Below are 15,492 nucleotides of genomic sequence, written 5' to 3' on the forward strand. Positions count from 1 at the left end.
TACTGAGCATATTAAGCATTCTAAGAGCAGAGATAGTTTCCTAAAACGTGTGAAGGAAAATGACCAGAAAAAGAAGGAAGCCAAAGAGAAAGGGACCTGGGTTCAACTAAAGCACCAGCCTGCTCCACCCAGAGAAGCCACTATTTGAGAACCAATGGAAAGGAGCCTGAGCTACTGGAACCTATTCCCTATGAATTCATGGCATGATGGGTGTTAAAGATAAACTAATCTATGGTCTATAAAAACAAAACAAAACAAAACAAAAACCTAAAAACTAAAAAACAAAAACAAAAAACCTAGAACTTTAACCCGGTTTCTCCTTCAGCTACTGCTCCATTTCTCTGCTCCTGTTCGAAATTCCTTGACAGAATCGTCTCCACTCACTGCCCCCTGCTCCTGTCCTCCGTCCTTTCAACCCGTGCCAACCTTCACTCCAAAAGAATCGCTCAAGTCCTGGTCACAGAGCCCCCATGCTGCCAAACCCGACAGTGGGTCTGGGTCTCACCTCCCTGGACCATCAGCAGCACGTGAAGCCAGGCGAGCCCCCCTCCCTCCTGAAAGCAGTGTTCAGCCGGCATGGGAGCTCCACCCTCTCTCGGGATCCCCCTCCCCCCGGCCACACCTTTCTGGCCTCCTGCTCATTTCTTGCTGGGTGACCCAGGACTCCTGAGTCTCCAGACTTCCCGTCTCAAGGCTCTGAATCCTTGTCCCGCTGATAACCACTGCACACCCACCTCTGGCCCGAGCCCTTCCCGTGCCTAGAACCAGGTCCATCTTCACTCAGAGGTCTTGTTGGCGTCTTGAACTGGACCCGCCCAAGCTAAACCCCTGATCTTCCCTGCGAACGTGCTCCTCCGAGTCTTCTCGACATTCTCTGACGCCTTCCTTCTCGCGCCCCGTGAAGCCACCAGTAAATCTGCCTCCTCACCCCACAACACGTCACCTCTCGTCAGTCCTGTAGGGTCCTGGCTCCTTCCACTCACCCCGCTATGGTCCTCTCTGCAGCAGCCAGGATAATCCTTTAACTACACAACTCAGACACTTCCCTCCTCGGCTTAAACCCTCCACAGCTTCCTTTCCTCTCAGAGGAAAGGCCCTGCAAGATGGAGATCAGCCCCTGCCCCTCAGGCCCCAGGTCCCACTACTATCCCTCCCTCTCCCTGTCCCGGAACCAGGCCCACCCCTGCTCTGCGGCTGGCACTCTCTGCTCGACTTAAAACGGCAGCTTCTGTCCCTCCTTTGTTCTCCGCGTGCAGCACACTTTCTGACCCAGTGCTGCGTGCACCCTCTGGGGCCCCTGCTGGTGGGAGGCAGCCTGTGTGGGCTTTCTTCACGGCACAGGGCCTGCACGGCTGGAGGCTCCACGTGCACTTCCTGCGGGGATGGACTGCCGCGACCCCAAACGGTAAAACGTGGCCCACAGCATTTTTGAGCTGAGACGACACGGCAAGTGCCGGGCATGGCCCTCAGCCCTCCTCGGGATCTGACCCCGTGCAGGGGCCGCACACGAATGCTCTGATGACGTCAACACCAGCAATGCACCCAAGTCCTCACCACAAGCCACCTGCCACACGTGACATTCTTTAAGCCCCACAGCAAATTACTGGGGTCGGATCCATTTTGCCCATCGGGTAGACAAGGAGACCACCACACACAGGAGCTAAATAACTTGCAAAGCCTCCGTGACTTGCAGGTGGTGGAGCTGGGATTCCAGTCTCTGGGCCACCAATCTGTGCCCTTCAGCACTGTCCCACACTGCTCTTCCTGGGGGGCACGGCGGGGCTGCAGAGGGGTGGGAGGCACTGACTGCAGTTGGGGTTCTTGGCATTCTGCCTCCCAAGAGCTGTTTAAACAGAAGCTCCTTAGGAAGAGGCCTCTGACCGTTCTGCTCCCCACTGTCCCCCCCAGGACCAGGACCATGCTTGGCACTGAGACACACGTGTCAAGGGAATGGGAGCGTGTGTGAACATGTGTGGCAGTACCGGGAGCCAGGACGTGGCCCCGAGGCAGGGCAGTGGCACTGTCCAGTTCCCACCACTTCGCCAAGAGTGTGTCTCTCGATGCTGAGAGACTCAGAGAAAATGACACTAACAGCAGATATTTGTTCGTTTGATCAAGCAATCAGTCACTCACAGATATTTACTGAGCCCGGGGCTGGTTCTAGGCCCTGTGAGAGGTACTGATGACGTAAAGGAGTCGTGTCTCCTACTGTGGGCGGAGGACTCACACATGTTCATTGAATTGTCCGTCAGTCTTTACATCTTATATAGTTTTATAGTTATTTTTACTTTTTTTTTTGAGAGGTTTTTGCTATAGGACATGTGCGCTCGACAGAAAGACAAGAGAGAGGCAGAGAGACAGAGAGCAAGAAATCACCCTCCAGGGGGGACGTCCCATGCCGCAATCCCTTCTCCTCCATTCTCCTCTCGGGATCTTGGGCACGCACGCACATGCACCTGGCGTGAGTTTAAGCCACTGGGTCCAGGACTCGAACTACAGTCGACTATGTGGGAGTCCAGCGACATAGCCATTACGCCAACTGCTGGTCCCATAAACACCTGCTTATTGAAATTAAATTGGACAGGGAACTTGTCCTCTAGAAGCCTCCCTCTAGACGAGATGTGCAAACCACAAGACCCGCCGCCACGCAGTCCAGGGGGGCAGAAGTGTCGGAATACTGCAGGAACAAGGAGTCATGGAAACCAGGTCTTAAAGAAAGGGTTGCCCTCCCTGAGATGAAAGGGTCGGCTAGGCAGAGGATGCACACACTCAAAGGCCCAGCGGCCAGTCAGAGTGCCCTGGGCCTGGGGGTCCGGACAGGGCGAGGTCTTGCAGTTCAGCACCGAGAACAGCTCCTGGCAATCCAGGGCGCTGAGCCGCCTGGACTCTCCTCTCGGACGGAAGCTTTCAGCTGTGTCCAGAGAAGGTGGTGAAAGTGGGGAGGCCAGTGCGACTAAGGCGGCAGCCCAGGAGACAGCCCAAGGGGCGAGAGGGAGGGAAGGTGCCACAGGGACTGCTCTGCCTGAGCTCCAGGGAAGAAGGGTCCTTTTCGTTGTGATGGAGAATCCAGGGAGAGAAGCCAATTGATGGATGAAGAATGGAGAATGAAAGCGAAAAAAAACACAAGTTAGGGGCTGATTGTGTGGGAGAGTGGTCCGAGAGACTTCAGGGGACAAGTCGCAGCTCTAGAGAGACAGGTGGGAGAGGGGACGAGAACTTGCCCCCGGGGATGACCATGCTGCAATCCCTTCTCCTCCATCCTCCCCTGGGGATTTGGAGCACGCACACACACGTGCTCAGCATGTTCTTCAAGCCACCAGGTCTGGGACAGGAACCGTGCCAATGATCCAGCCATCAAACCTCCGCACCACCTGCTGACCCCAGTCCGGATCGTTTTACCTGAGTGAGCCCGTTTACAGGCCCTTCTCGGGGTAGAGCTCGCCCAGAGGGCAGTGGTCTGGAGCTTTGTGGGGAACTCCAGCCCTGATGGAGCAGAGAAGCAGGACAGCCAGAGGAAGGAGGACGGAAGAGAACAGCCCACAGGGCAGGAGAAGTCCCCAGAGGAGCGGCAGGCAACAAGGCCGCCAGGAGTCACTGGGTCCAGGACTCGAACTACAGTCGACTATGTGGGAGTCCAGCGACATAGCCATTACGCCAACTGCTGGTCCCATAAACACCTGCTTATTGAAATTAAATTGGACAGGGAACTTGTCCTCTAGAAGCCTCCCTCTAGACGAGATGTGCAAACCACAAGACCCGCCGCCACGCAGTCCAGGGGGGCAGAAGTGTCGGAATACTGCAGGAACAAGGAGTCATGGAAACCAGGTCTTAAAGAAAGGGTTGCCCTCCCTGAGATGAAAGGGTCGGCTAGGCAGAGGATGCACACACTCAAAGGCCCAGCGGCCAGTCAGAGTGCCCTGGGCCTGGGGGTCCGGACAGGGCGAGGTCTTGCAGTTCAGCACCGAGAACAGCTCCTGGCAATCCAGGGCGCTGAGCCGCCTGGACTCTCCTCTCGGACGGAAGCTTTCAGCTGTGTCCAGAGAAGGTGGTGAAAGTGGGGAGGCCAGTGCGACTAAGGCGGCAGCCCAGGAGACAGCCCAAGGGGCGAGAGGGAGGGAAGGTGCCACAGGGACTGCTCTGCCTGAGCTCCAGGGAAGAAGGGTCCTTTTCGTTGTGATGGAGAATCCAGGGAGAGAAGCCAATTGATGGATGAAGAATGGAGAATGAAAGCGAAAAAAAACACAAGTTAGGGGCTGATTGTGTGGGAGAGTGGTCCGAGAGACTTCAGGGGACAAGTCGCAGCTCTAGAGAGACAGGTGGGAGAGGGGACGAGAACTTGCCCCCGGGGATGACCATGCTGCAATCCCTTCTCCTCCATCCTCCCCTGGGGATTTGGAGCACGCACACACATGTGCTCAGCATGTTCTTCAAGCCACCAGGTCTGGGACAGGAACCGTGCCAATGATCCAGCCATCAAACCTCCGCACCACCTGCTGACCCCAGTCCGGATCGTTTTACCTGAGTGAGCCCGTTTACAGGCCCTTCTCGGGGTAGAGCTCGCCCAGAGGGCAGTGGTCTGGAGCTTTGTGGGGAACTCCAGCCCTGATGGAGCAGAGAAGCAGGACAGCCAGAGGAAGGAGGACGGAAGAGAACAGCCCACAGGGCAGGAGAAGTCCCCAGAGGAGCGGCAGGCAACAAGGCCGCCAGGAGTCCACAAATGGCCACACCCACAAGGCCGCACTCGGCAACTGCCCAAGTTGGGTCTGGGCAGGGCCAGTTCCCTCTCGTGCTGAACACAAGGGCCTGCCACGGCAGGAGCTGCGGGGCCAGGCCAGCCTGTGCCACCCTCAGGGACACCAGCCGAGGGAGCCAGGTGGATGGAGGGAGTCCTCTAGGAGGCTCTTCTTAAGGAACACAAACAAGTCCCCACCAAATCCTGGCTGCTGGGCAGGGGAGCGGGGAGTGAGAAAAGAGGAGGGAGGCGTCCACAGGCAGGACCCAGCCCAGCCCCAAGGTCTCATGGCTATGGAACATCGGCAGCGAGGGCCCTCAAAGCCGATGCTCCCCTGGGCAGCGTCAGGGAGCCCTCTTACTCGGGAGGGCTGGGTAGGGTCGGTGAGCAAGAAGGGAAGGGGCAAGGCTGGAAAGACACAGGACGGCAGGTGGAGGAGGAATGGGCAGCGGCTGATGCCAAACAGGGAGACTACACATGCCTAACCATGGGACCCCTGTGTTCTAGGTGGCCAGGAAAGGTAGAGGACATGGAAAGAGCCAGAATTCTGTCCACTTCCCTTCCTTTCGGCATTCGGGGATATCAACTGGACAGAAACCATCTTAACTCAAAGCTGTTTGCCAAGGCAGGGAGCAGCCCCTGGCCATGGGAGGGCTGTTGGGAAGAAAGACAGAGCCAATTCCATCAGCTTCTCCCTCTCGTGTCCTCAGTACCCCCGTACCATGACTGGGGGAAATGATCCAGGCTACGTGGGCCCCCTCTATCAGAACCCCCAGGAAAGGCACGAGGCCGGCAGGCTCCAGAGATGCTCCTGACCAAGCATGTCCCTAAGGACAGGGCCATGGGGCGCCCACAGAGGAGAGGAGCCTGGAGCCGCTCCGGGAGCTGCACTCTGGGAGGGCCTGCTCAGGCCGAAGCAGACTGGAAGGAAATACGGGAGGCCGGGTGCCAGCGCGGGCTCCGGCGGGAAGCCAAGCTGGGCACCACATGGCAGCATCCTGGAGCTTGCCCTACGCCTCCAGGTGGACGCTTGAAAGAGAAAGCTCCATGTTAAAAAATGGCTGGCTTTGTTCACCAGGAGGGAAATGAACTTAGGGAAACTCAGAAGAGCCCCACGCTTCAAACGAGGTTTTGATCAATTCACGGCTGACCTTTCTATAATGGGCAATTACGGCCGGGCAGACACTGCAGGAGGTCCATGCCAGGAGGGACCACGGGCCAGCCCAGCGGTCCCTGCATTCAGCAAGGCGTGCAGAGGCGGGGCAGGATGGGTGCCGGCCCAGGTTCTGGGTCTGGGAGTGCCTCTCAGAAAAGGAGGTGGTGCTCGGGAAGTCCAGGCTTGGAAAAAGGCCAGCTCCCACACACGAAGCCATCCTCCACCTGCCAGCCTTCTGGCCAGCGGCCTCTTGCCTTTTCGGTCACATGTCCGTCCGTAAAGCGTGTTGGCGAATCCCAGCGTGTGAATATTGCCCCGCCCACTCCGTGCAGGTACAGGACTGGCAAAACACACCTCCCCAGGGGAGAGGTTGTGAGGATAAGGTGGACACTAATTGTCAACAGGAGCTTTCACGTTTTCTGTCTTGCTTCCTCTCCCCATCCCTTGGCACAGGTGCCCCAGTATGGCAGCCACTGCTGAGGAAATCCTATCTTTCCAGGAGTCTTGAAAGTCTTTGTTGAGTGCCCAGATGAGACTCGCTCCTGCCCCTGTCATCTTCCATGCAAGGCTACTCAGGTCAGACAGGACCTCCCCATCAGGGAGGCCCCAGGCCACCAAGAGCCAGCCTCCCCAGGCTTCCTGATGGCTCTGCTGATGGCAGTGGCATGGGGTGATGCTTCCTGTGACGCTCGGCCTCGGCTGTGAGAAGGAGCCTGTGACCGGGCAAGAAGTCAGCACCCTGGGCTCAGAGCTTCTCAGATGCTGTCTCAGAGCCGAGCTCTGCCCTGCTGCGGGGGAGGGAAGGCGTCACACCCAGGGCTCCTGGGCAAGGGGATCACGCTATAAACAGAGCCCCCCAAAGGCTAGCATCTTCCTAACTTCCCAGCCCCTTGAAGCAGCAGCCCCACTTGGAGGGTAAGTTTCCAAGACCCAAAAGACCCTGGAGTAAACCATAGAGCTAGTTCCTATTTGGAACAGGTCAAAGAGCAGGATGGCAGACTCGGGGCAGGCAGGTGTATACCGATGCACTTGGGCAAACGTGCACTCACTCCCCTGAGCAGACAAACCTACATGAAGAAACCATTAGTGGTACCAGGCACCCACTGCTTCCAATCATCCTTTCCAGAAATGTCTGGCAGTTGGGAATCTTCCTGTGGACAAGCAAGCCTTGGCTGGTCCCTGGCCAGTCTATCTGGGCCAGCAGAGAACATGTTGAAGGCTGCGAGTGCTGACAGCTTTGCCGTCACCAAAGGGACGGGCTTGGGATGAGGATGGATGTGGGTCAGCAAGGGGGACTGTGGCAAGAGGGACCGGTAGGAGCAAGAGTCGCTGCCAGCACATGGCGGCCAGGGAAGCTGCCGGCTAAGAGGAGGGACCATCAGCAGTCAGGGCAGGCGGGGTGTCAGCCATAACTGCGAGGAAAGCAAGCCCTGGGGACGTCACGCCCAGCCCTGAGGCCCAAGTGGATCTATAGAGTTGAGAACATCCCTCAGGGCAATCTGATTTAGCCTGGTTCCCTTCACAACCAGCCAGTCTCCAGAATTCAGAGCACGGATGGAAAATAAGGGTAACTTTCTCTACCCCCGATTAATTGGTCAAATTTGCCTGGAGGTTCTGGGTTTGGGCAGGAAAATTGCTGCCATGGACTAAGCACCAAGGCCATGGACTTGTGATCCAGGGTTAGAACAAAGCACAACCCTTACACCTGCCTGGTGACGCCCAGCTTCTTGGAGTGTCTCGCTGAGAAATGGGCCAGGCCCACCTCCTGCTAGAAAAAGAAGAGTGGGTGTACTGCTGCATCTCACGTGGGGTTTACCTTTGTCTTTTCACTGAGACCCGTTTTCGCCTCCATCCCGTGGCTTTCCCGGAGTCACAAGAGCGGAATGTGGGCACCAGTCAGCTGAAAACATCAGATGCCATGACCTCAGGGCAGGTTTGAAACTGTCTCTTGTACTGTGCCAGGCATTGTGGGAATAAAGGCCGCCTGAAGGCAAGTGATTGGTGGATGCAAAGGTCTTTCTCGAGAAATCAATACAAAGTTGGGAATAGTAGTTGGCGTAATGACTATGTCGCTGGACTCCCATGTAGTCGACTGTGGTTCGAGTACTGGACCCGGTGACTTAAACTCACACCAGGTGCGGGTGCGTGTGTGTATGTGCCCAAGATCCTGAAAGGAGAATGGAGGAGAAGGGATTGCGGCGTGGCCATCCTCCCTGTGGGGTGATTTCTTGCTTTCTGTCTCTCTGTCTCTCAAAAAAATCTGGCAGGCGCACTCTGTAACAAAAAAAACCCCCTCAAAAAAAAAAAAGTAAAATAAAATAAAAGAGAAAAAAAAGAGAAAGAAATACAAAGTAAACTAATTAAGATATATTTAATGAGGGGTCAGCAGGTGGTGTGGTGGTTAAGAACTCCCACATGACTGACCACGGTTCAGTCCCAGACCTGATGGCTTGCTTTCTCACTAACCTCCCAACCATCTCTCTTTCCGGTGAGCACATGTGCCCTATACCAAATTTTAAAATAATAATAGTAATAACAAATTATATATATTTATAATTATATTAACCAGAAGACATTTTACAATCCCAAACAAATGCTGTTTTTATTTGGCTTTCTACTGGGCAAGTTCTGAGTTTTCTTTTTTTAAATAATTATTTTATTTAACTTTGTTTATTCATTTATTTATTTTTAATTTGACCAGAGAGGGACAGAGTCAGAGTGAGAGACAGAGAGATGGAAGAGTGAGAGACAGAGAGAGGGAAAAGTGAGAAAGCAAGCTGCCAAGTCTAGGACTCAAACCTTGGTCGGCCATGTGGGAGTCCTGTGCTCTTAACCATGGCACCTGCCAACCCCAAATTCTGAGTTTTCTAACGCATGGGCCCTTTCATGAATCTGATTAAAAACTTTAGACCTTATTCTTAAGGGAGGAAATGTACACATTCATAAACAACGTTGTTTAGGGGCTCTGTTGAAGGGCTCCTAGTTCTTAACCCTAACTTTTCTTTTTGTGTCTTCTGAGGTTTATCTCTTCAAGTTTTTATTCATTAATTCATTCATTTAAAAAAGAACTCACAGGAATCATGTTCACTGAGTTTGTGAATGTCTAAACATATCTTTGTGACCTTTCATCCTCAACAACAGCTTGGCTGGATATAAAATTCTAGGTTCACACTTTCTCTTCCTCAGGACCTTGCAAGGTTACTTCCAAAAGTTCATAAGAAAATTGAATTAAAGTACAGTTTTATTTTGGTGCAAAATGAATTTTGAAATCCATGCATAGTGGGTTTTTTTTTTAATAATACACATGTTCTATGAACTTTTCAAAGACACTTCATATAGCCATTCTGTGTCTATCAATGACTATTACTATGGAGAGCTCTGGGCCATATTGATTTTTTTTTTTTCTCTTACAGATCTATTAAGTTTCTTCCTCTGGATGCAATAGAACTCTTTTTTTTTTTTTTTTTTTTTTAGTAACTTCCCTAGGATAAGTTTAGGCTTGAATATTCCATATCTATTTTCCCTGAAATTCAGTATGCGCTTTCAAACTGAAGATTGATATGTTTATGATGGGGGTGGGAAGTTTTCTTCTATTATATCTTTGAATATTTCTTTGTTCCATTTGTTTTGTTCTGTTCTCCAGACATACAATTAAATCTATTTTGAATTTCCCTTGTCTTTCCATTGTCTTGTCTGCTGGCAGCTCTTGGTTTCCCCACCTGCCACACCTCACTTGATTCTCTGGCAACTCCACCTCCCTAGTAACTCTCAGGCATCCTACTGGATACTCCCTGTGCTCCCCTACATATGCTGGCTTTGCTAACCAGTCCAAGACAGGGTTGTTTTTTTTAAATCCTCTGGACTCTCACTTCTCTACCTAGTTCCACAGAAGTAAGTTTCCCTTCCTGGGATCCTCTGTCACCCTGGGCTGACTTTTCTGTACTTAGAAGCCATTCTCTGTTTATTGCATTTCAGGTTATGAGTGTTTGCTAGTTTTTGTTTGTTTGTTCGTTTGTTTTCTGTTTCTTGTTCTTGCAGTTTTAGTTAGTTAAGAGACTGAGCAAGCCCAGCTGCAGTGGCACAAGTAGCAGGGTGCTGCAACACAAGCAGGCCCTGAGTCCTGAACATGCAGGGTGCATCCAGGACACATTCACGATCCTGAATGGTTGAAAGGCTGGGGAGAGGATCACAGCATAGCAGAACCTTATCAAGGTCTCTCTCTGTCTCTCTCTCTCAAGAAATAAACAAATTTTAAATAAGCATTTAATCATATTTAACCAGAAGACAGTTTACTGTCCTAAAGAAATGCTGTTTTTATCTGGCTTTCCACTGTGCAAGTTCTGCATTGCTAAAGCATCGGCCCTTTTAGGAAACCAATTAAAAATCTTAGATCTTATTCCTGGGGGGAATGTATACATATATATGTATGTATACATCCATAAACAATGTTGTTTAATTTCAGGAGGTACCTAGACCTGACGTCCATGGGGGCCTAGCTCCTCCACAGCTTAGTTGGCCTTCAGTCAGTGGGCACCTGCCTATCACACCAGCCTTGTCTCTTGACTGGCACCTACAGCCTCTGCATCCAAGCCCTGGCTGAGGCCTAGAAGCACACCCACAGCTGGGTGCTTTCCTGAACCCATGTCTAAGAGTTCTCCGGAGGGCTAGCCGAATGCCTCCACAGCATCTTCTGACCTAAATTCTGGTGTGGAGCCCTCCCTGAGTCTCCAAGCAGGCTGAGAAACCCATGAAGGCAGAGGATTTCCAGAACCTACTGGGGATGTGATCCCTGTTTGCAGGTTAAAGGAAACAGAAGCTTCCTTGCCTACCTTAATTAACTGAAGAAAAATAATTTGTAATTATGCAAGGTTTATAGGACATGACTGCTAAGGCTTGAAAACAACTTCTTATTTTAGTAAGTTAAGCAGTCATATTTAGACATTCATCTTTTACAAAGGTCTGGTTCAACCCATTATTCACAAATTCCAAAGGGGAATGAGCCAAAGATGGGGTTTTACTACTCTGCAGTAGGAAAAAAGGCTTTCTTTAGCCAGAACTCAGTAGAAGACAGAGTGGTATAGTTTTGCAGTTAGTGCCTTCATGCCTTTTCCCCCACTTATTCATCAGACTTGGGTAACAGCTCATGAGCAGGGTACTCCTGGGGGAGCCAGGACAGGTGAGACCCCCAGCTTAGAGCTGAGAGGCTGAGAGGAAGGCAGAGAAAGCAGGCAGGAGGCCAGGCCAGTCACACTCAGAGCCAAGACCAGGTCAGCCCTCCTTGAAGGACTCTTCTGTCACCTCATCAGCTTTCCAGATGACCCTGAACTGTGACATCAGAAGAAGTGAGAGTCCCACTTACGGACCTTTCTTTTCTGGCATCACAAGGACTGGACCCAGGACGTTGCCATGCCTGAGCAATCACAGTGCACCCTTTCATCAAGACCTATGGCATGGGGCTGGCAGGTGGCGTGGTGGTTAAAGGTGCTGGATTCCCACATGGCTGACCACGGTTCGAGTCCCAGACCTAGCAGTTTGCTTTTTCACTTTCTCTCTCTCTTTCTCTGTCTCTCTCTGGTCGAATTGAAATAAACAAATGAATAAATAAATGAATAAAGTTAAATGAAAAATTTTTTTTAAAAAGACCTATGGCATGGGGAACCAGCAGTTAGCGTAATGGCTATGTCGCTGGACTCCCATGTAGTCGACCGTGGTTCGCATCCCGGACCCGGTGGCTTAAAACTTGCGCCGGGCGTGTGTGTGTTCGTGCCCAAGATCCCGAGAGGAGAATGGAAGAGAAGGGATTGTGGCGTGACCATCCTCCTTGGGGGGTGATTTCTCGCTTTCTGTCTCTCTGTCTCTGTCTGTCTGTTTGGCGAGCGCACGCGCCCTATAGCGAAAACCTCTCAAAAAAAAAAAAAAAGACCTATGGCATGTACAGCATTAGAATTACTTTTTGTTTGTTGTTTGTTTTAATTTGTGATGTGTGCTCACGAGACAGAGAGAGGGGAAGTGACTCTCCGCAGGACGCAGTAATGCCATAATCCCCTTCCTTCTGCACCCTAACCTGCCAGGATCCTAGGTAGGCACACACACACACCTGGCATGTTTTCAGGACAACTAGGCATGTCCTCTTCCCGGCTGTCTTCAGGCAGGGATTCCTGACCCCCATCTGACTCCCACCTCCACCAGCTCATGTCCTCCTACAAGGCCCTTTCCTTAAAATCCAGCCCAGGGCTAGCTGGACGACGTGGTGGATAACGCAGCCAGGTCCCACATGGTCAGCTGCACAGTTTCAGTCCCAGTGCCAGTGGCTCATGAAGTATGCCGGGTGCATGTGCATGCGTGTCCAACATCTTGAGAGGAAAAGAGAGGAGAAGGGATTGCAGCATGGCCATCCTCCTCATTTTCCCGCTCTCTCTCTCTCTCTCTGGCAAGTGCATGCCCCCTGTAGCAAATTAGAACAAATTAAATAAATACATAAATAATAAAACCCAGTTCAACCTGCCAAACCTGGCTCAAGCACCCTGGGCCTTTCCCAGGCTCACCCACCCCCAGAAGCCTGCCAGGCCTTCCTGGAGACTGCTCAGGGCCTCATGCTCTCAAGAGGGTAAATGAGACTCCAGATTCCTGCAGGAGAAACATTGCTTTTCTAAAAAGACCCACTGCAACATGGAAGGACACTCGTGGAAGGAAGCACTGCCACCCTCCCATCGCTGTGCCCGCCGTTCCACGAGCCTATCAGCCCGTGCAGAACGAGGTTCGGGATGGTGGCTCAGGGTCCTTTTCACCAACAAAGCAGTCTTTCCTCTGCGGTTTTCCTGCTGTTCCCTTCCGAGAGGTCTAACTTAGAAGGTGAAGGCTAGTATCTGAGGGGGCACTTAGGCTTCCGTCATCCTCCTTCAGCCAGGGAGGGGCTGGGGGCTCACATTTAGATGCCAACTGTGGACGACATGCCTAGCAGCGTCTCATGAGAGCCTTTCCTCCCCACCTCACCTCCCCATTCTTCCTTCCTGCGCTGCTCAGTCTGCTGTGGGGTACTGAGGGTCCACAGACCTGGCTAGGCCCAAGCTTCCCGCAAGGAGCCTCAAACCCTTCCAGGTAGCTGGTCCTATCCCTGACCAGAGAGGCCCTGCCCCTGGCTGACCCCAGGAGCTCCCTCCATGCTCTCCTTCCCAGGGCTGTGCGTAGGCAGCAGAGGCTCGAGGACACCTGTGTCCCTACCTGATGTGTTTTCACACATTGAGAGCATTAAACTCAGCTACTCGGGCTTCAGTTCCATAGAGACAGATGTCTTCATGGGGGAATATCTGCCTGTGCATCTGAAAGTGACTTGGGGGGGAAGCATTGCCAGAGGGCATGTGCATGCACCAGAGAGGCAGCGAGGGAGAGGGAGCAGCACCACTACAGGGCGGTCATGCGCAGTCTCTTCTCTCCCATGTCTCCACCCTGCTGGGATCTGGCACTGGGGCCAGAATTTGAACCATGTTTGCATATGGGATCCCACATACCCTTAAGTACTAGATTACAAGGCCAGCCCTTAAAGGGTGGTTATGACTCAGAAAAAAAGCATGCTGAGACATGCATGCGTGTGTGTATGCGTGTGTGTATGCGTGTGTGTGCGTGTGTGCGTGTGTGTATGGGTGTGCGTGTGTATGTGTGTGTGTATGCGTGTGCGTGTGTGTGTGTGCGCATGTGTGATGACGCTCTCCACGGTACTTGGCTAGCCACTGAGGAAGGTCCTGCCAAGGAGGCCTGCTCCCAAAGGGAAGAGCAAATGCCCTGAGGGGCTAGCCCAGCCCTGAATCGGCCTGGCCAGAGTGCCAGAGGGGCTAGGCCACCCGCAGGAGGAAGGGCAGTGCCAGGTGAGCATCACTACTGAGAACAGCCTAGCTCCTGCCTCCTCCCCTCTTCCTTCCCTGGCTTGAAAGCAAGTGGAGTGGGCAGGAAGCCTGGATTCTGGTGCCAAAGTCTTCAGGGAAGTAGGAAGTGCTGAGCAGTCCAGCCAGCGATGCCAAGGAGAGAAAGCTGTGGAACTGTGTGGCCTCCGTCTGACCAGAGGGGAGAGACGAGGATCTGAGAGCCAGGGTCACGCAACAGGCCTGAAGGCCCCCTGGCCAGGAGGAACAGACAGGCCATGGGGGTCTAGACGGCCCTGCGGGAGAGGTGTCGGGGATTCTGCATACTCAGGCAGCGCCAAGTCCTCACCTGACAGGTGGCGCAAATGTCCGGGGCAGGTGCTTGAGTCCCAGGGTAGCTGGGGGGTTCCAGAGAACAGAGTCAGGTGCCTAGGCTAGGGGATGCAGTGAATGCAGATCTGAATACAAGAGGCAGACATGGAAGGAGACAAGGCCCCAGTGAGGGCCAGAGCAACCTGGGCGTGGGCTTCCTTGAACGTCAGAGTGCCCAGGACCCACCGGGCCTCTGCACTGGGCTGCACGGCAGTGGCTGGCTTCCTAGCAGTGACCAAGGCAGATGGGGCCTCTCACCTCTTAGGACTCACCTCAGTGCGGGACACAGGCAATGGGTAAGCCAGATTCGTCCCAGTATAGTGGGTGCTCGGCAGAACAAGAATGAGGGGGGAGGGATATGGCATTTTGTGCAGACGTCATTGCCGTGCACCTCAGTCCCAAACTGAAACTTGTGCTGATCAAACACACTTCCCTCCTCCTCCCGCCCCTGGTAACTCCTGTCTACCTTCTGGCTCTGTGAATCCGACTCCTATCCTGCAGGAGCCAGCAAGACGCGCGTGACTTGCGGGCCTAGCCCTACTGGCGGGTGGGGGGGGCCACACCTCAGCTGCTCGGTAAGAGGCAGGTACGGCCAAGTGGGTCAGGCCAGTCTGCTGACGGAGCAGGAGCCACTCTGCAGGAGCTGCGTGGGGCGTCAGCATCTTCCGTGCTGTGTCCCTGACTCACCGCACACCTCTCCTTTCACCCGGCACACAAGGCTCCAGTGCTGATAAAAGCGCAGCGTGAGCAGAAGAGAGGCCAGACAGTGGGGGAGCAAGGACACTGGCCATTGTTACGCACATGCTAGGCTCTTAGCAGCCTCGGCTCAGTCCACCCTCGGCAGCTTTGCAGCGGAGGGGCTGATGAGGAAGCAAGATTCAGAGAGGAGGGCTGCCTCCCAGGTCTCTCCTCCCACAAACGCGCGCCCTTTCACGTTCTGTCTCATGCTCCTCGACCCTTGCTGACCTGAGGCACTGCCACCTGCGCTGGGAGGGCCACTTAGAGCGAGTTGTGCCGCCCCAGGGACAGAGGAGCACATCAGGCTCCCGAAGGCCACCCCTGCGGTGGATGGTCCCCGCTGGCCTTTCCTCCTTTAAAGTTTACTTCCTATGTGGGGCATCCTTGGCAGTCTTCACGCTGCAGTCGTGCCCTCAGCCCTGTAGCCAGTCCGGATTATGGGCAGGCCATGGGCACTAATGGTACCTGGACGCAGACCCAGACACACACCCAGAGCCTTTCGGCATGGTCTCCAGCGTGGCCCAGCAGCGCCCCCTACTGCCTGCACCACTGCAGCTGGGCGGGAGCTGCTCCTGACACGGGGCAAGCTCAAGGGCACTCCAGGAGAGAGCTGGGGAATTCAGGGGATGAGAAGCCCC

At 53.5% G+C, this 15,492-nt stretch overlaps 1 protein-coding gene across 1 annotated transcript in view; it reads right to left on the reverse strand.

Annotated features, from left to right (window-relative positions):
* The window catches only part of BSN (bassoon presynaptic cytomatrix protein), a 70,343-nt gene extending 55,565 nt beyond the window's left edge, over positions 1–14,778 (reverse strand). Inside the window, 2 exon segments of the mRNA XM_027769285.1 lie at positions 14,094–14,142; positions 14,658–14,778. Of these exon segments, the coding sequence (XP_027625086.1) occupies positions 14,094–14,142; positions 14,658–14,778 (170 nt within the window).
* Between the last annotated feature and the right edge of the window lie 714 nt (positions 14,779–15,492).

This window comes from Tupaia chinensis, unplaced genomic scaffold (genome assembly GCF_000334495.1).
Source record: "Tupaia chinensis unplaced genomic scaffold, TupChi_1.0 Scaffold149184_1, whole genome shotgun sequence".
Classification (NCBI taxonomy): domain Eukaryota; kingdom Metazoa; phylum Chordata; class Mammalia; order Scandentia; family Tupaiidae; genus Tupaia; species Tupaia belangeri.